Source organism: Syngnathus acus, chromosome 12 (genome assembly GCF_901709675.1).
Source record: "Syngnathus acus chromosome 12, fSynAcu1.2, whole genome shotgun sequence".
Lineage (NCBI taxonomy): Eukaryota > Metazoa > Chordata > Actinopteri > Syngnathiformes > Syngnathidae > Syngnathus > Syngnathus acus.
The window spans coordinates 1,669,777-1,690,205 of NC_051097.1; the positions used below are offsets into that span (position 1 = coordinate 1,669,777).

The following is a 20,429-nucleotide window of genomic DNA, read 5'->3' on the forward strand; positions in this document are numbered from 1 at the left end:
TGTTTATTTACGGTATCGCAAGATCTGGTGAGGTGTTAGTTTTTTTGCAGCAACAGTACGTGAAAAGAGTATAAGTTTTCTTAGGCCAAAATAAGCCTTAATTGCATGATTAAAAAAATGAATGACATTAAAAATGGGTTGGATTAAACACGTTAATAACTCGATTAACTGACACCACTAATATTATACAGGGTATATACACATACAGGGTTCATCAAAAATGTGCACCAACAGTTTAGTGGGGGGGTTTTATGTTCCGGGAAAATTTTGAACATGTTCAAAATTCCCTTGTACAGATGAACATTTGAGACTGAATGATCACTGACAAGAACCTTTGGAAGCAAATACTAATACTGTCTTGTGAAGAATCTATGAAACTGATATTTTTTTTTTGTCCATCTTATTTTTAGTTCTTTTGACAGCCAAGCTATATATCAGCAGAGGTTCCTTGGCCCTATTCAACAGTCCACTATTTTGGTTGTTAACAGAGAGAATGGAAACATCCTCAAGGCTTCTGGAAGAAATATGTAAGTCATACTGAGACTTAAAACAATATTTAGTAAGATTCTTCCTATCATGTCAAGTGAATGCGAGAGGCTGTCCCAGATTATTCTCAGACTGAGAAGGAGAGTACACCAGTCCACAAGGCTGACACGCAGTCAAACGAATATTTTACAGTTGACACACGAGAGTAAAATTGCTGGTTCCCCTCTATTATTATTCCGGACTTGTGTTAAACAAACAAATGATAGATCATATAAAGGCTTATCTGTTTTTCAATGGCCAATTTCTAAACGGGAAACGCCCTGCTCCCGTTCATGCAGACAGTGACTCTGTCTCCCCGTGGATGGAAGAGAGATTGGCTTTCAACATGTGAATATCTGAGAATTGTGTCTGTGTGTGGATCTCTTGAAAACGGCATGATGTTTGTGTCAAAAATGAATACACGTGTTTGTTGATTCACAAACGCATGAATATTTACAAATGATAAACGCACAGACAAAAATAAAAAAAAACTGAAAATCACATATTTGTATCATGCATCGGAAAGAAACGTGTGAAAATCACAAATATGATAGTACGTAGATCCAAAAATCACGTGATAATCACAAATTAATGTATGTAGGATTTGAAAAACGTGAAAATTGTATGTATATTTGTGTGAACAATTTTGAACAATATATATATTTAAGCTGTCATAAATGTATCCTTATTTGGATTATTTGTATTATTTTATCACTTTGTAAAGGTTAATTGTTTTTTGCAATTTTACAGATTTTACTTACCTCATGGAATAACGACGGACAAGGACAATAACTACTGGGTAACTGATGTGGCTCTTCATCAGGTAAAAGCAATTCAACCTTTTGCTTAAACTTTTTATTAACTTTCTCGTGTTAGTTTTACATATGATGTACTTTAACTTTTGTGCTTTTCTATGAAAACTGTATAAACTATATGTACATATCAGCTACCGTATTTTCCGCACTATTAGGCGCACTTAAAAACTTAAAATTTATTCAAAAACGCACAGTGCGCCTTATAATGCAGAGCGCCTTATATATGGATCAATTGATGAATTTGTTGATCCATACTGGTTGTACACAGCGCTCTGTCAAAATGTTTCAGTACGTTTTAGTACGACTAGTAAATTACAAGGTCGCATCGCTCCCCAGCATTACGGCAACCGTGGTCAGGGGGCATCACTGAATAGCTGTTGTACCTGCGAGGCTATTTCATTTCAAAATAGGCTGTTTCGTTAATGTTTTCGAGTACGTTTACGGATCAACATCCAACAGAATCATAAATAAGCAGCACCAATGTGTTAAATCAGTCTTTAGTCGGTTCCGATCACTTTTATGGGAGAGAGTTTGAGAAACGTGATTGTTTACAGGGGGCTGCCACAACACTTTGCTGAGGCTCATGGGAGTCTGCGAGCTGAGGCTCATGGGAGTTTGCGGGTGGCTAATGCTATAATGATAGCTGCTATACGCACAGGGCTATTTCATTTCAAAATAGGCTGCTCCATTAATGTTCCGAGTAAATTTACGGATCGATGTGGGAGGGAAACATAAGTAAGCAGTACCAATGTGTTAGATCGAACTTTAGTCAGTTCCGATCATTTTATAGGAGATAGTTTGAGAAACGCGATTGTTTACAGGGGGCTGCCACGACACTTTGCTGACGCTCATGTGAGTCTGCGAGCTGAGGCTCATGGGAGTTTGCGGGTGGCTAATGCTATAATGATAGCTGCTATACGCACGAGGCTATTTCATTCCAAAATAGGCTGCTCCGTTAATGTTTCGAGTAGATTTATGGATCGATATGGAAGGGAAACATAAGTAAGCAGTACCAATGTGTTAGATCGAACTTTAGTCAGTTCCGATCACTTTTATAGGCGATAGTTTGAGAAACACAATTGTTTACTGAGGTCTCATTGGTTATTGGCTAGTGGATGCATACCGCAACCCTAGTCAACCTCAGTTTGTTGCAGTTTAGCTTCTATTTTATGCGCCTTTTAATCCGGTGCGCCCTATATATGAAATCATTTCTAAAATAAAAAATTCAATGAGGGTGCGCTTTATAATCCAGTGCGCCTTATGGTGCGAAAAATACGGTACTTAGTATGTAGCTGAATAAAAAAGGACATAAGTGCGTTTTACGTAAAATATTGCCTTGAATAACACTATTATGCTAATTATTTACAGTAAATTGTTATTCTAACAAAGTGATAGAATCAGATTGTTTTATTTTGATAGTTTTCTGCAAATAATAAAAATGGAAAAGTTTTGGGAGAAGAAATCAATAAAATGCTCTCTCTTACACTCTTTGCACTTAGGTCTTAAAAATGAGCAGTGATGGTAGTGATACAATCTTGCTGTCTCTGGGAGAGGCTTTCACACCAGAAAGTGACCATAACCATTTTTGTCAGCCCACTGATGTGGCCGTAGATTATGAAACTGGGAATATTTTTGTGTCTGATGGCTACTGTAATGCAAGGATACTGAAATTTTCTGCTGATGGAAGATACCTTTCAGAGTGGGGAGCTGGTAAGAACATGAACATCACAGTATCAATAGAACAAAATACTAGTAAAAGGCTAAATCAAGTATTTTACAAGCTAAAATTATGTTCTATCAATCCAGATCATTCTGGATTCAAGTTGAAAGAAATCGTACTGAGACTCTATTTAAGCATAACCAATAGCGAGCGACCTGTTGTGGTTACTATGTCAGTTTCAGTTTTCTTTCTTTAATTTACAAAGCTTTACCAAGGCACGTCACATCAGGAGCAGGGCTAAAACCTTGCCAATTTAAATGGTCCTTATGTAAAGTACCTTGACTGTGGATCGGAGTTTGATAAAGGAAAGTGATGTCATGATAATCATTAAGAATCCTGTCATCTAGGCTCATCAGACCGGAGAAGGCGTACGCCGTTCCGGATCCCACATAGCCTTGCATTTCTGCCTGAGAAAAATGAATTGTGTGTGGCTGACCGGGAGAATGGACGCATCCAGTGCTTCATAGCTCAAACTGGAGAGTTTGTTAAGGAAATTAAAAAAGAAGAGTTTGGTGAAAGTGTCTATGCCATCACTTTCAGTCCGGCTGGAGGTGAGTTCACAAACCGGGACATAGAGCTTTCTTTGATTTGTGTTTTACGCCCTTACTCTTCAGGACATTCCAAATGGTTGTGTTGACTGATTTTTCAATTTCTCTTCTGTTATCAAAATCCCGTCTTCATCGGTAAAATCCAAATACATAAGTGAGTGTGGAAGTTGAATGGTATTTGTTTACATAATGTATTAGGACACACCTGGGCAAAGTGTGGTTCCTGTACTTTTGCTTGTATAAAAATAATGAGCAGCTTCAAATAACAACCCTGTCTTCTAAGTTGTGTATCAGATCTTAATCGACAGTAACTACTGCAACTGAAAATGTTTGTCTCTTGTCTCATATTCACCACTGGTTGTACTTCGCAAATCAAATGTATCAAATGTTTTGTGTCCTTAGCAAAAATTGACAATTTGGTCTCATGGTTTATGTAAACTGCAATGTCAGACAGCCATATAGGGGTATCGGGGAAAAAAAAAATCAAAGAATTAGCGGCGTGGCAATTAATTGGCTAATTGACAATAAATTGATTAATAAACTAATCGATAATGATTTTTGATAATCGTGTAAGCATTTTGATACTTTTTTATGTATTTATTAAATGTACTAAATTGGCCAAACCCTTAGACTGATTATATTTGTGTTGAATCAAAACAAAACCTTTGCATTTATTTTGGAAAACAATGATCACAGGGTAAGCCAGTCGGTGCCTCCATATGATATCCGGTCTGCGATGGAGATTAAAAAACAAACAATATTTGACAATAACACACCATCAAGGATTGCACCATCGCATCAAACGATGTGTCGTCAATTATGAATTTTACTGACTAAGGGATGGTATACTACCGTATTTATTCTAATTATCGCCCATATTCTAATACTCGCCCAGTGTGTGTTAGCGATGACATAAATAAAAAACATTGATACCTCTAATTATCGCCCATGCTGCTAAAAATTCCCCCCCAAAACTTGGGTTTTCCTCCGCGACCGCATGCCGACGTCATTGCCCAAGTTTAAATATGACTGATTTGACAGCACGCCGAATGTCCCTTTTCTCCATAAACTATGATACAATTACACTCGTCACTCCGCTACAGTATCCTCACACAATTACGTTATCGGGGCGTGCGCTCGAACAAGACGATCGCAATAACGTGACGTGTGCAACATGTGATGTGCGACGGTAACGTGTCGCATCGGTGGAGCGTCAATTGATGCACCCCGCTGTTAGAGGTAGATCAAAACAGCTGCTGTTCTAGTGTTAAGAATACCAGTGAGATGCAGGTATTGCATACTACATAAGGAAAATATACATATTATCGCCCATTTCAGTGCCCCTTGGCGATCGGACAAAAAGTGTTAATCGCCAACGGGGGGGTTGGACATAAACCTTCTCTAATTATCGCCCTGGGTGATAATTAGAATAAATACAGTAATTGGCATTTTTCTAATAGAACTTATGTCTTTCTTATTTTTTTGTCCAAAGATAGCTACTGCGGTATGAAATTTTAATTTTCTTTTGAATGTGCTTGTCTGCAGGTGAAGATGGCATAATCTTTGCAGTAAATGGAAACTCTCTGTCTGAAAACTTTCCTCCTCCAACTGGTTTTGCTATAAATTATGGAACTAAGGACATTCTGGATACCTTCGCCCCAAAGAAAAGGGTAAACAAACCTTTATACGCACATAAATGTATGTATGGATGTATAAATTGTTGGATTTATTATTACAGTTAAGATTATAAAGTCACCGTCCTTTTATTGTATTTCAACAACCACATTAACACCGATTATCCAGCCATAATACTGTTCGAAGGGCTTATTAGTCACTCAAGCGAATGGTCTGTGAAATCCTGCATACCGGGTGACCATCCGATACCTGTCGGCTGTCTCCGGAGTCCCACAGGCCAAAACAGCCCAATAGGACTCCTTCTTCAGCTTGATGGCATCCTTTATCGCTGGTGTCCACCAGCGGGTTCGGGGGTTGCCGCCACGACAGGCACCGACCACCTTACGGCCGCAGCTCCGGTCGGCTGCCTCAACAATGGAGGCACGGAACATGGTCCACTCGAACTCAATGTCCCCCTCCCCCGCCTCCTCCGGGACGTGGGAAAAGCTCTGCCGGAGGTGGGAGTTGAAGCTCTTCCTGACAAGGGATTCTGCCAGACGCTACCCTCACGTTCACCAGGATGAACCCCAATGTGCAGGCGCCCAGCTTGGGGGCAAGACGTATACCCACACCTGCTCGACGCCTCTCACCGTGGGCAACTCCAGAGTGGAAGAGAGTCCAGCCCCTCTCGAGAGGGCTTGTACCAGAACCCGAACTGTGTGTGGAGGCAAGTCCGACTATGTCGAGTCAGAACTTTTCTGCCTCGCACACCAGCTCGGGCTCATTTCCAGCCAGAGAGGTGACATTCCGTGTCCCAAGAGCCAGTGTCTGAAGCCGGGGATCAGACCGCTAAGGTCCCCACCTTTGGCCGCCGCCCAGCTCTCTTTGTACCCGACCCCTTTGGCTCCTCCCACAGGTGGTGAGCCCTTGGGAAGGGGGAAACACGTTTCCTTTTCGGGCTGTGCCCGGCCGGGCCCCATGGGCGAAGGCCCGGCCACCAGACGCTCGCCTTCGAGTCCCAACTCCAGGGGAAAATAACTTATTTTTATTAAATATGCTATGATTTTACTGCTCCAGCATACGTAATATTAAATTACACTGTAGGTGATCCCTGAGAGTTTGACACAAATTATTTTGATTGCATTGCTTGTCTTCCCAGTGATAGTCTTGTTGGCTTCGTTATAAACAAAATTTAGAGGGATGCTTTTATACGAATTTTTGCAGCATTTAGTTCTGAAGGTAGCACTGACTGTAACCAGAAATGTACGTACATACTTGATTGGGAAACACAATGAGGAACACTGCAGGGCTAAAACCCGCAAACCAAATTGAAGGTCAAACTCAAAACAAAATGTCCCCAAATAGCAAATGTTGATAATAGCAACTTAAAAATAATATGCAACCTAATAACATTCTGCTTTGGATCTGCTATACCTGTGTTGATATAGTTTATTGTATTTGTTTCACATTATATTTAAATTCATTTTCAGGAGTTCAAAATGCCTCACGACATTGCTGTAACCAAAAACGGTAGTGTCTTTGTGGGGGATGCAGCCAGCATGACTGTTTTCAAATTTACAGCTGAAAGTAAGTACTACTACATTTATCACAACTCTACTTTTTTTGTCTTTCCACATTAATTGACATTGTTAATACTTTTGTTTGCTGTCCCAGAGGCACATCGTTCTGTCAAGAAGGCTGGTATTGAAGTTCAAGAACTTGAAGGTAAGTTTGAAAATACTTGTTATGCAAATGTCGTTCTGAATGTCGTCATACCTCTTGAGGTTTTCCACATCTGAGGTTAATAATCATCCCTCTCCCCTCCTTAGTGTTTTTTTTTTTTTTTTTTTGCATTTTCTAAGATGTAATAAAATAGGTTATGGTTCCATCCATCCATCCATCCATCCATCCATCTTCTTCCGCTTATCCGGGGTCGGGTCGCGGGGGCAGCAGCTTCAGGAGGGACTCCCAGACTTCCCTCTCCCCAGCCACTTCATCTAGCTCATCCCGGGGGATCCCAAGGCGTTCCCAGGCCAGCCGAGAGACATAGTCTCTCCAGCGCGTCCTGGGTCGTCCCCGGGGTCTCCTACCGGTGGGACATGCCCGGAACACCTCCCCAGGGAGGCGTCCAGGAGGCATCCTGATGACATGCCCGAGCCACCTCATCTGGCTCCTCTCAACGTGGAGGAGTAGCGACTCTACTCCGAGTCTCTCCCGGATGACCGAACTTCTCACCCTATCTCTAAGGGAGAGCCCGGACATCCTGCGGAGAAAACTCATTTCGGCCGCTTGTATCCGGGATCTCGTTCTTTCGGTCACGACCCATAGCTCGTGACCATAGGTGAGGGTAGGAGCGTAAATCGACCGGTAAATTGAGAGCTTTGCCTTTTGGCTCAGCTCTCTCTTTACCACGACGGACCGGTACAGAGTCCGCATTACTGCCGAAGCTGCACCGATCCGCCTGTCGATCTCGCGCTCCATCCTCCCCTCACTCGTGAACAAGACCCCAAGATACTTAAACTCCTCCACTTGGGGCAGGATCTCATCCCCGATCCGGAGAGGGCATTCCACCCTTTTCCGATCGAGGACCATGGACTCGGATTTGGAGGTGCTGACCCTCATCCCGACCGCTTCACACTCGGCTGCGAACCGCTCCAGTGAGAGCTGGAGATCACGGCCTGAAGAAGCCAACAGCACAACGTCGTCTGCAAAAAGCAGAGACGCGATGCTGAGGTCCCCAAACCGGACACCCTCAACGCCTCGGCTGCACCTAGAAATTCTGTCCATAAAAATTATGAACAGAATCGGTGACAAAGGGCAGCCTTGGCGGAGTCCAACCCTCACCGGGAACGAATCCGACTTACTGCCGGAAATGCGGACCAAACTCTGGCAACGGTGATACAGGGACCGAACCGCCCTTATCAGTTGGCTCGGTACCCCGTACTCCCGAAGCACCCCCCACAGAACCTCCCGAGGGACACGGTCGAACGCCTTCTCCAAGTCCACAAAACACATGTGGACTGGTTGGGCGAACGAATAGACCTTACCAGGGAGGCTGAGGAGTGTAATTCCCCTGTAATTGGAACACACCCTCCGGTCCCCCTTCTTAAAGAGGGGAACCACCACCCCAGTCTGCCAATCCAGAGGCACTGTCCCCGATGTCCACGCAATGTTGTAGAGGCGTGCCAGCCAGGACAGCCCCACAACATCCAGAGCCTTTAAGAACTCCAGGCGGATCTCATCCACCCCCGGGGCCTTGCCACCGAGGAGTTTTTTAACTACCTCAGTGACTTCAACCCCAGAGATTGGAGAGTCCGCCTCAGAGTCCCCAGGCCCTGCTTCCACAATGGAAGGCGTGTCGGTGGAATTGAGGAGGTCTTCGAAGTATTCTCCCCACCGACACACGACGTCCCGAGTCGAGGTCAGCAGCACACCATCTCCACTGTAAACAGTGTTGACGTTGCACTGCTTTCCCCTCCTGAGACGCCGGATGGTGGACCAGAATTTCCTCGAAGCCGTCCGGAAGTCATTCTCCATGGCCTCGCCAAACTCCTCCCACGCCCGGGTTTTTGCCTCAGCAACCGCCGAAGCCGCGTTCCGCTTGGCCACCCGGTACCTGTCAGCTGCCTCCGGAGTCCCGCAGGCCAAAACGGCCCGATAGGACTCCTTCTTCAGCTTGACGGCATCCCTTACCGCTGGTGTCCACCAGCGGGTTCGGGGATTGCCGCCACGACAGGCACCAATGACCTTACGGCCACAGCTCTGGTCGGCCGCCTCAACAATGGAGGCGCGGAACAAGGTCCACTCGGACTCAATGTCCCCCGCCTCCCCCGGGACGTGGGAAAAGCTCTGCCGGAGGTGGGAGTTGAAGCTCTTCCTGACAGGGGATTCCGCCAGACGTTCCCAGCAGACCCTCACAGAACGTTTGGGTCTGCCAGGTCGGACCGGCATCTTCCCCCACCATCGGAGCCAACCCACCACCAGGTGGTGATCAGTTGACAGCTCCGCCCCTCTCTTCGCCCGAGTGTCCAAAACATGCGGCCGCAAATCCGATGACACGACTACAAAGTCGATCATCGAACTGCGGCCTAGGGTGTCCTGGTGCCAAGTGCACACATGGACACCCTTATGTTTGAACATGGTGTTCATTATAGAAAATCCGTGTCGAGCACAGAAGTCCAATAATAGAACACCGCTCGGGTTCAGATCGGGGGGGCCGTTCCTCCCAATCACGCCCTTCCAGGTCTCACTGTCATTGCCCACGTGAGCATTGAAGTCACCCAGTAGAACGATGGAGTCCCCAGAAGGAGGTTATGGTTCATGCTGAATTAAAATCACATTGATGTCAATATCAGTTTATACTCAAGGCTGCACTCTTTGTATCATATTGTAAGTGAAAACATTATTGGGACATTCTTATAAATACTGCTGCTGCAAAGCCCTGGTTTGTTAGAGAATCGAAATTGACCAATATTTTTTATTCTGGGCCAATGCAGATTGTTAGTACTCAAGGATGCCAATAACCAATATTTGGAGCTGATATTAATTTTCAGTAAAATAAAAAACTTTGGCATCAAAATAAAAATGAACTCTTTCGGAAAAGTCTTTTGGCATATTGGACAATTTTTCTGATTTTCAGATTTTTATATATATTTTTTTATCTTAGACAGTAAACATCTTAAAACAAAAAGTTAAGGCAGCTCCCATCATTCATCAGGGTCATTGGCATTTCTTAAAATTTCAGTGGTTGCCGCTCCAACCATTTGCTGCGCCACTTGACATCTTCCTTTTGCCTAAAACCATTTGGGATAGACTTAGCTCCCTGGTGACCCTAAACAGAAAAAGTGGTATCAAAAATAATGTCCTATTTTCCAAGCACTTCCAAATTATGCACTACTTTGTGTGCCAAAATGAGAAATCACACACTGCTACCCCAGACACAAATAAAATACATTTGTTTGTGACTGAAATGTGACCAAATGTGGAGAAAAAAAAGTCTGAAAACTCTTGCAAGCCACTCTGTATATATACATACAACATTGTCCCCCTTCCTGATTTTGGATTTTCTTTTGCATATTTATTTGGGTTAAACATTTCAGTTCATCAAACTAATTTCAGTGTCTTAAAAAGACTACTCAAGTAAATATAAAACAGACATCACAGACATGCGGCTTAAAAAATAAATAGAACAAATAAAAATCTCGTTTTCTTTGTGAACGACACTTCTTACTTTCATTGTTTTCTGTGTAGAAATGGAGACATTTATCCAAACCAAGGTGACTCCAGAGCAGAACATCTCAAAGACAGCAGCAGTTAAACAGAAGCCATATGTGGCTCAACATCTTAAGCCACTAGAAAATGAGAAGAAAAAGACTGTTCCACAACCAAAAAAAGAGCATGGTTTCCTACCAGTGGCCATCATGGTGCTCTTGCTCATCCCTCTTCTGCTTGTTATCTCTGTAGGAGTCTTCATCTGCTGGAGGAAAAACAGTAAGTATGACAGGAAGGCAATTATGTCGCTGTGGTTATCTCTGTTAAAGGGGTTTCATGTTCAGTGTGATTTTTTTTTTTTTTTAAGCAAAGTAACCTAGTGGCCATAATGACAGATAGATTGGATTATCATGCATGTTGTTTCTGCAGTGCACACTACCTGCTTTGCTAGATTGTTTCTTTCACTCACTCTTAACTTTGATCTATCTGCAGACCGGTATGAGGTGAAAACAGAGCCCAGTGCTGTTGGAGGGATTTTGGGAAAAATCAGTGGTAAGTTATTTCTCATCTGTGATGGCCTGTAAATAAAGGGAACTAGGGCACCACATTACCACCCAGCTGAGGCACATTGAAAGGGACAAAAATTAAAACATGAACATCAAATATTATTATGAAAAACCTTTGACGTATATATATTTATATACAATTTAGTGAGTCAATTTAGTTAGTGTTCAAGTTTTCCCACTTAAAATGATGAGCGAGTTCTGTCATTTTCATCATAGGTACCCTTCAACTGTGAGAGACATGAAAAGAATCTATTTGTAAATTATGGAGTGAAATAAGTCTCTAACAGAAGTTCAATTTCATGCTTTTGAGTAACTTTTGGGCAATTACAGAATTTACTTTCGATAATCACCAGATCGACACGCTGTTTGGTATTTTGGCCCATTCCTCCATGCAGATCTCTTCTGCAGTCGCTGTGCAATTCCCTTTGCAGATTTTCTCGGGTTGAGGTCTAGAAACTGCCGCGGCCATTGCAGGTCTTTGAAATTCTTCTTACTGCCCCAACTTCATTGCCCGAGCGTTGTGTTTGGAATCTTTTTTAAGATGGAAGACCCAGCAACATTTCATCTTCAACACTCTCATTGATGAAGGACGTTCTGGCTCAAAGCATCACATTGACTGGGATCAATGCTTTGCTTAACACAGAACACTTGTCCCCGTTGCAGAAAAACAGCTTCAAAGCAAAATGTTCTCACTTCCATTTTGTCTGCCACATCTACTGCCATATTGGATGTAATCCAGCTAGGCTCTTCTGTCTTCATGTTCAAATTACTTCGGTGAAGTAATTTCAAAATATTACGAGAGGAGAACATAAAGCCCAGGCCATATGGGTAAAATCCAATATACAGTAATCCCTCGTTTATCGCGGATAATTGGTTCCAAGACCACCCGCAATAGGTGAAAATCCGCGAAGCAGTGTCACCCTCTCATTTTTAACCTATATGCCGTTATGTGCAGAACCCACAGCTTATTCACTGTATTTTTTTTCACGTTCTCCACTTGTTTTTTTTTTTTGTATTGGACTTAAAATCCTTGACAAAGCTGTTTGATGTGATTCATACATTTTCCAGCCGCGCAGTAACTGTAGCAATATCTACTGAATCTGGTAGCCACCTGGCTTACAGGGCCGTGCTTCAAGTGGATGTTAATAGTGACGTGAAATCAAGTGATTGTGTCCACACCTTTTAATGAAAATCAAAATTGAATGTGTTGTTTGTTGGTAGATGTGCAGCCCTTCTAATCAGTTTGAGAGGAATCAGTTGTGTATATTTTGGGCATTGAAGTGACTAACCCTGTATAGTCGCTTCCGGGGGCTGATGGCTGAACGTTAGGACGTGAGCCTTTGCACTTAAAATAAGTAAATAAGCAGGCGGAGAGTTCTGTTGCTGATGGAACAAATAAAAAGATATTTGCAGGTTTATTTTCCTTTTCCTTGACACTGTAAATAACTCTTAACACAACGGTGATCAGAACAATCTCGTACCTTTCTGGCATTTAGGCACAATCGAAAACTGTTTCCGCCTTTCAACCGCGCCCGTGTCCTAATTCACCCCGGGTTTTATAGGCTTCCCAAGTAATTAATACGAGAGAGTCCCTCTAGTGGCGTGGAGGTAAACCACATCAACCCAAAAACGATTCAAGAGGGCCAGATGGCTCATACAGGCATATTCCATGCTTTCTGATGAACCAACCAACCCAGCCACCTTTCAATATTGGCAGCTCAATTGGGACTAATATTCTTAGAGAGAGGCATTTGTGCAAAGAGAAATTCAGTATTACTAAAATGATGCAACTTTTTTCCTTTTTTTACAGAATGATTTATATGTTTTAAAGGCAGAGTTGTTGCTCCAATTTATAAGGTGTTATTAAGTTTCAATATGCTCTACATGTTGTCATATTATTTGTGGTGTATCCCCCCCCCCCCCGGTCAGGTAAAGCAGTCGGCAGCCTGAACCTTGGAAACTTCTTTGCCTCCCATAAGGGTTACAGTCGACAGGGCTTTGACCAACTCAGTACTGAAGGCAGCGACCAGGAAAGGAACGGCGAGAGCAGTGAGTCTGAGAATGAAGAGTACATGGCTCGTCCCCCACCGCCTCCATCCTCCTCTTAGGAAATTTGGACAGCACCACAACCTTCTGCTTAGAATGCCAGGTGTATGTCATGTCATTCATCATCATAACTCTTGAGTTCGATGCCTTATTGTTTATATATTTAAGTATGAGTTGTACATAAAATATTTACTACAACTTAAATCAATTTATTTTATCTTAATTTAACGTGCCCGTGTTTTTACAGTAAATTAGGATTCTCAACTTGAACAAATTACAGTGAAATTATTTCCTAGAGTTTCATTGAATTAAATTTTTGTACTGTTGTTTTTTTTAAGTCCACCAAACGTTTTTCACATTGAATTATTAGACACATTTGACATTTTATAGCAGCATTACAACCAGGATGAGCATGTAAACATCTGGATGGTAAATATGATCACAGTTGGGGAAAACAAAACTACATGGCTCTGTCATATTACTTCACTTATATCATGGCTCTTCATTAGTATAAGTTCCAAAATGTCCAGATTGTAGTTTGTCTGTTTTGTTTGTTTTATATGTCCAGACTAAGTGTTGTTTAGATGGCACAAGTGTTTATGCTGGTTGTTGTGCTTGCTCCATAATAATGATGAGGATAGGACAACAAAAAACACATGCTTGGTAATAACAGTTACCTTTTTTCTCTCCCAATTGCTCATGAGCTTTGACTTAACGTTCTACAATTTGTGTTGTTAGACCTGTAAGCTTTTCATGAGATTTTGGATTGCATACAAAGATGTTTGGATTTAGAAGATTTAATATTTTTAATTTAATGCAAGATTTAACAGTAAAAGTACATCCTTCCAACGATAAATATCTTTGTGTATTATAATTCCATACATTATTATATTTCTATTCAACTTACATCCGCGGCTTGAGTCAGTCACATTTCGATTGCAATTGTGTGCCTTTTCATATTTTGCCTTTTGTCATCATCTGCCATTACAAAATGTACTATAAGAGAAGAATTGCTGCTGCTACTATAGCTTGTACTCCTTTACTGGTTTTTCTTCCTTCACGTCAGAGGAAAAATGACACATTTACTCATAAATGTTTTGTTTTGTGGGAATGTAATTGGTCGATCAGACTCTGGTGAACTGCCTCATCCATAGCACTGTGTCCAGGATTATGTTACACTCATTTCAATTATTTACTCAATAGTCCATCAGTCCATTTTCTATACCACTTATCACTGAGGGCATGAGTGAGGTGAAGCCTATCCCAGCTGACGTTGGGTGAGAGGTGGGGTATACGCTGAATTCTTGGCCAGCCAAAATTGAAGGCCATACTTACTCAGTAATCAATAGTGCATTTGGTTTCATTTGGATGTACAAACACGGACAATGTGCTAAAAATAAACATGCAATGAAAATAAATAATTTTGGATTAAACTGACCTACTTCTAAATTTGTTTAAGTTTGAAAATAAACAACAAATTTGCTCAAACTAAAGAAGCAAGCGAAAACGTTTTCCCTGTGTGTTCTACTTGGTAGATACATTTCCGTCCACCAAATACATGTCTGTTTGCTTCATTTGAATGATTAATGTATTAAAAGCATGCCATGGATATAGGATGTTGCAGTCACATGTGAACTGATATTTATTGTAACACTGGTTTTGCTGCAAAGGTACTATTTTAGTAACAATGTTATTTGTGTAATAAAGTGTTTGCAATGCATCCTGTTGTCATGGAGGTGTCTTTGGATTTCCAAGGTGTTTTTTTTTTTCAACAATCTTAAATCATTTACATTTGGAATTTATCCTCTTCATTAAGGTGTTGCATCTAAATAGTGACATATGTATGTGTATACATCAATCTGTGAGAGAGAAAAACAATGATTGCTCTATTGTTCTTTACTTGAGTGACTTGGGGGGGACTGGACGAGCAGGACAGGAACACAAGGTGCTTACAAAGACGGGAGACAACAGTAGACACCGACAAGGAGGAGCACACGGGCAGGGTTTAAATACATGAGACAACAAGAGGGAGCAGGTGACAGACATAACGGTAATGAAGGGGTGTGGCTGAGGGAAGTTGCCGAGCGTGCTCTGGCACGGGCGTGACAATCATGAACATGATTGTGTTTTCAAAGATTAATCTGAAAAGGTAATAATAGTGATGATTTGAGCATGTTTATTTCAGATGTATGCATCAATATACACTGCTCAAAAAAATTAAAGGAACACTTTGAAAATACATCAGATTTCAATGGTGACAACAAAAATGTTGGATATCTATACTGATATGGACAGTTTAATGTCTCAGGAACAAAAAGATGCCACATCTTTTGATGGAAGTAAAAGTTTTCAGCCTACAGAGGGCTCAGTATATAGACACCCCAAAAATCAAAGTGAAAAAATTATGTGGTAGGCTCGTCCATTTTGCCTAAATTCAATTTCTGCAACTCAAAATTATTTTCAATATCTTGTGCGGCCCCCACGTGCTTGTATGCATGCTTGACAACGCCGCGGCATGCTCCTAATGAGACGACGGATGGTGTCTTGTGGGATGTCCTCCCAGATCTGTCTAAGGGCATCAGTGAGCTCCTGTAAAGTCTGAGGAGCAACCTGGCGGCGTCTGATGGACTGAAACATTATGTCCCAGAGGTGTTCTATCGGGTTTAGATCAGGTGATCGTGAGGGCCATTCAATTGTGTCAATTCCTTCATCCTCCAGATATTGTCTGCATACTCCTGCCACATGAGGCCGGGTGGATTGTCGTGGATCAGGAGGAACCTAGGACCTACTGCACCAGCGTAGGGTCTGACCATGAGTGCAAGGATTTCATCCCGATACCTAATGGCAGTCAGACTGCCGTTCTCTAGCCTGTAGAGGTCTGTTCGTCCCTCCATGGATATGCCTCCCCAGACCATCACTGACCCACCACCGAACCGGTCATGCTGAATGATGTTGCAGGCAGCATAGCGCTCTCCTTGGCTTCTCCAGACCCTTTCACGTCTATCACAGGTGCTCAGGGTAAACCCGCTCTCATCTGTGAAAAGCACAGGGCGCCAGTGGCGGACTTGCCAATTCTGGTGTTCTATGGCAAATGCCAATCGAGCTCCACGGTGCTGAGCAGTACACTACAGGACGTCGTGCCCTGAGGCCACCCTCGTGAAGTCTGTTTCTTACTGTTTGGACAGAGACATTCACACCAGTAGCCTGCTGGAGGTCATTCTGTAGTGCTCGGGCAGTGCTCAACCGGTTTCTCCTTGCACAAAGCAGCAGTCGGTCCTGCTGATGGCATGAGGACTGTCTACAGCAGGGGTCTCAAACTCCAGTCCTCGGGGGCTGCATTCCTACATGTTTTCCAAGTTTCCCTCATTAAACACACCTGATTCAAATGATCAGTTCATCCTCACGTTCTGCAGGAGCCTGATAATTGAATCAGGTGTGTTTAACGAGGGAAACTTGGAAAACATGTAGGAATGCGGCCCCCGAGGACTGGAGTTTGAGACCCCTGGTCTACAGGCCCGGAGACTATGTCCAGCTCTCCTAGAGTAACTGCCTGCCTCCTGGAATCTCCTCCATGCTCTGGAGATTGTACTGGGAGACACATCAAATGTTCTTGCAACAGCACGCATGGATGTGCCATCCTGGAGGAGTTGGACAATCTGCTCAACTTCAGGAGGGTTAAGAAATCACCTCATGCTCCCAGTCGTGATAATGACTCTAGCTTCTCAGCCCAGACTCCCAATACTTTTCAGGCTTGGACGATTTTGTTTTCTCCAGCGTGGAACTCATCTCCCTGACCCTAAAGTAAGTTTGAATCTTTTTATTACACTGTTCGATCTTTTTTACTTCGCAGCCGGAGTGCCTGGGAGAGCGGAGGCTTCGTGGCCGTTTGTCTACCGTCGATCATCGGACACAAAGTATGGCTGCGGATCAAGAGGTTTGTACGGCTTCGTGCACCAACTGCACCCTTCTCTTAGAGAGGTTGTCCCTGCTAGAGGGACGTGTCCGCCAGTTAGAGCAGAATTGCGCGATAACAGTAGATGTGGCGGATACAGACGCGGACTGTAGTCAGCCCGCTAGCCCAGTTAGCATTAGCCCCAAGCGGCTTGCTAATCGCGATGAGCCAGGTAAGACGCATAGCCGTCCAAAGTCATCTCGGTCTACTGGCCCTCGCACTTTGGTCATAGGTGACTCCATTACCCGAAATATTACGCTTAAAAATCCAGCCACGGTAATGTGTATTCCTGGGGGCAGAGCACCCGACATAGAAGCTAATCTTAGGGAGCTGACTCGCAATAGGTCTAGTCAACAGCGTAGTTCCAACAACACTAGCTACTCGGACATAGTGATACACGTCGGCTCCAATGATGTTAGGATGAGGCAATCGGAGATCACAAAGAGAAACATAGCGAGGACTTGTGATCTCGCCAGAAAGATGAGTCGGCATCGAGTATTTGTCTCTGGCCCCCTGCCTGGGAGAGGCACTGATGAGAGGTTTAGTAGATTAGTCTCCCTTAATCGATGGATGGCTGGGTTCTGTAAAAAGCAGGGACTGTATTTTATAGATAACTGGCCCTCCTTCTGGGGCCGCCCCGACCTGCTGAGGAAGGACGGCCTTCACCCTAACCGTGAAGGCGCCTTCACTCTTTCTTTACTGTTTGAGCCACACATGACAGGTCACTTTAGAGCAGGCCGGGGCACAGGTGATTAGACCACCTGTCAGGATGGGTTTGGAGTCTGTTAAGCTAAAGTTAACTAGCGCTAGGCTAGACTTCCAGCATGCACATAGCTCCTCGTGTAGACTAGAGCGTGACAGTTTGAATAGTGCTACAGTACACATAAACACACTTTCTACTGGGGTAGTAGACAAATCCAATCACTCCACCCCGACCGGTTTTGCTGATGAAACGGTGCCTGTTTCAGATAATTTTACATGTGTAACAAATATTTACTATCAGATTCCCACGGTCGTATCGTCCCGCCGCGCTAACAAACATTCGAGAGGTGATGTCAGGCCTAGAGAACACAATCTTACTCGCATCTCGTTTAAATATCCTTCGATAGATACGCACCCTGATCGACAGATTACACTTAAATAGTTGTACTAGGTTCATCTTGTTTTTTCTTTTTCAATTACTTCACTGGTTCTTCTATATCAAACAATACAAACATTTGTTTGATATAGAAGAACCAGTGAAGTAAAGGAAGTGATTACACTTAAACTCGGTTTTATGAATATTAGATCGCTTCATACAAAAGCAGTTCTCGTTAATGACCTCATCACGGAACATAATCTAAACGTTTTTGGTCTCTGCGAGACCTGGTTAAAACCTAATGAACTGCTGCCGCTTAACGAGGCCTCGCCTCCAAATTTTGTGAGCTCGCATGTGGCGCGTCCTCGAAAAAAGGGTGGGGGTGTCGCCCTCATCTCGAATTCCGAGCTTAGACTTAGGCCTCGTTCGATCAACGTATTTAAAACATTTGAAGTTCTCACTGTCCGATCCACCGCTTTACCGTTATTTTATCTTGCTGTTATTTACCGTCCACCCGGGGCTTACTCTGGCTTCCTGGATGAATTTTCAGAATTCGTGGCTGATCTAGTAACCAATGCGGATAATATAATTATCATGGGCGATTTCAACATCCACATGAATTTACCGTCAGAGCCACTTACTTCGGCGTTTCAGACTTTAACTGATACGTTTGGTTTTACGCAAGCCGTACAGGCAGCAACGCATAAGAATGGAAATACCATAGATCTGGTATTATCCCGAGGACTTGCAACCTCAAATATAGCAGTACTGCCATACACTACTGTTTTGTCTGATCATTACTTAATAAAATTTGAAATTCTAGTTCCTTGTCAAAGACAAGAGAGCAATCGGAATTATAGGAGCCGTAATTTTAACTCCATGACTGCAACTGCGCGATCTGAGTTACTGTCGCCGGCAACCGCTATATTTCCCGCATACACCGGCTCTGTTGATAATCTTACAAATGAATTCAATGCGACATTGTTAAATGCCATTGACTCTGTGGCGCCGTTATGTCTGAAAACTCGCCGTAGATTGCCTACTCCGTGGTTCACAGATGAAACGCGTACGCTTAAGCAATTATGTAGAAAGCATGAGCGCAGATGGCGTCTAACCAAACTTGAGGTTTTCCATCAGGCATGGCAGGATAGCCTCCTGAAATATAAAGATGCGCTTATCTTAGCAAAAACTCGGTATTTTTCGCAAGTTATTAATCTCAATAAAAACAATCCGAAACACCTATTTGATACAGTGGCAAAGCTGACTCTACGCCAGCCGACCCCCGATAGTTCCTTCCACTCAGCTGACGAGTTCATGAAATTTTTTGCTCAAAAGATTGAATCCATTAGGGACGAGATCAAGAATACCATTCCAATCGCTCGGTCGAGCCCGCCGTTTACCAACGCTGATGATCATGCAACAACCCTCTCAACTTTTAATAGCGTGTCCCTTGAAAGGCTTACACAATTGGTTAGTGCGGCTAAACAAACAACATGTTTACTCGACCCTCTTCCAGCCAAACTACTTAAAGAATTATTTCAAATTTTAGGACCGTCTGTCCTAAATATAATCAATCTGTCTGTCTCCTCTGGGATAGTGCCAACAGCCTTTAAAACCGCTATCATTAAACCGTTACTTAAGCGACCAAATCTTGACCCGGACTGTCTCAGTAATTATAGGCCAGTTTCAAACCTCCCATTCATAGCAAAACTTCTTGAAAAAGTAGTAGCACAGCAGCTTATTGATTACATGGTCGTCAATAATCGATATGACTCTTTTCAGTCTGGTTTTAGAGCTAATCATTCCACTGAGACAGCACTTGCTAAAGTGACTAACGATCTCCTCATAGCTATGGATTCAAACACTTCATCTGTACTGTTACTACTCGATCTTAGTGCTGCCTTCGACACTGTAGACTTCGATATTTTATTAGGGCGTCTTAAAAGTTGTGTTGGTATTTCAGGGTCAGCACTAGGCTGGTTCCATTCCTATCTATCAAATAGGACGCACCGAGTGGTCCACGGCAATGCGTCCTCGGAGCTCTATAACAGTGGTCCCCAACCACCGGGCTGCGGACCGGTACCGGTCCGTGGGTCACTTGGTACCGGGCCGCCAAGCCACACAGAAAAAAAAAAAAAATTGTTTTAATCGACGATCAATTAATTCAGGTCAAGACGCTCGTCCCGGTCACGTGACATGTTTCCCCAGTCGAGCCCGCAAAGCTAGCAAAAATGAGTAAGTATTTATTTTGAAAAATATAAAAAAATGGGCGATTCTCTCCCAATTACATCCGTCGGTTCAGGTCAAGACGCTCGTCTCGGTCACGTGACATGTCACCTCAGTTGAGCCCGTGA

The 20,429-nt window shown here is 43.2% G+C and overlaps 1 protein-coding gene across 3 annotated transcripts in view; it reads left to right on the top strand.

The window, feature by feature from the left end:
- pam (peptidylglycine alpha-amidating monooxygenase) overlaps positions 1-14,770 on the top strand; it is a 69,889-nt gene extending 55,119 nt beyond the window's left edge. For all 3 annotated transcript variants that reach the window (XM_037265792.1, XM_037265793.1, XM_037265794.1), the window contains 10 exons: positions 411-527; positions 1,276-1,348; positions 2,840-3,050; positions 3,408-3,611; positions 5,154-5,278; positions 6,713-6,809; positions 6,897-6,947; positions 10,473-10,712; positions 10,926-10,985; positions 12,929-14,770. In XM_037265792.1, coding sequence (XP_037121687.1) covers positions 411-527; positions 1,276-1,348; positions 2,840-3,050; positions 3,408-3,611; positions 5,154-5,278; positions 6,713-6,809; positions 6,897-6,947; positions 10,473-10,712; positions 10,926-10,985; positions 12,929-13,107 — 1,357 coding nt within the window. In that variant the 3' untranslated portion in view covers positions 13,108-14,770. The remainder of the gene's footprint in view (positions 1-410; positions 528-1,275; positions 1,349-2,839; positions 3,051-3,407; positions 3,612-5,153; positions 5,279-6,712; positions 6,810-6,896; positions 6,948-10,472; positions 10,713-10,925; positions 10,986-12,928) is intronic.
- The last annotated feature ends 5,659 nt before the right edge of the window (positions 14,771-20,429 follow it).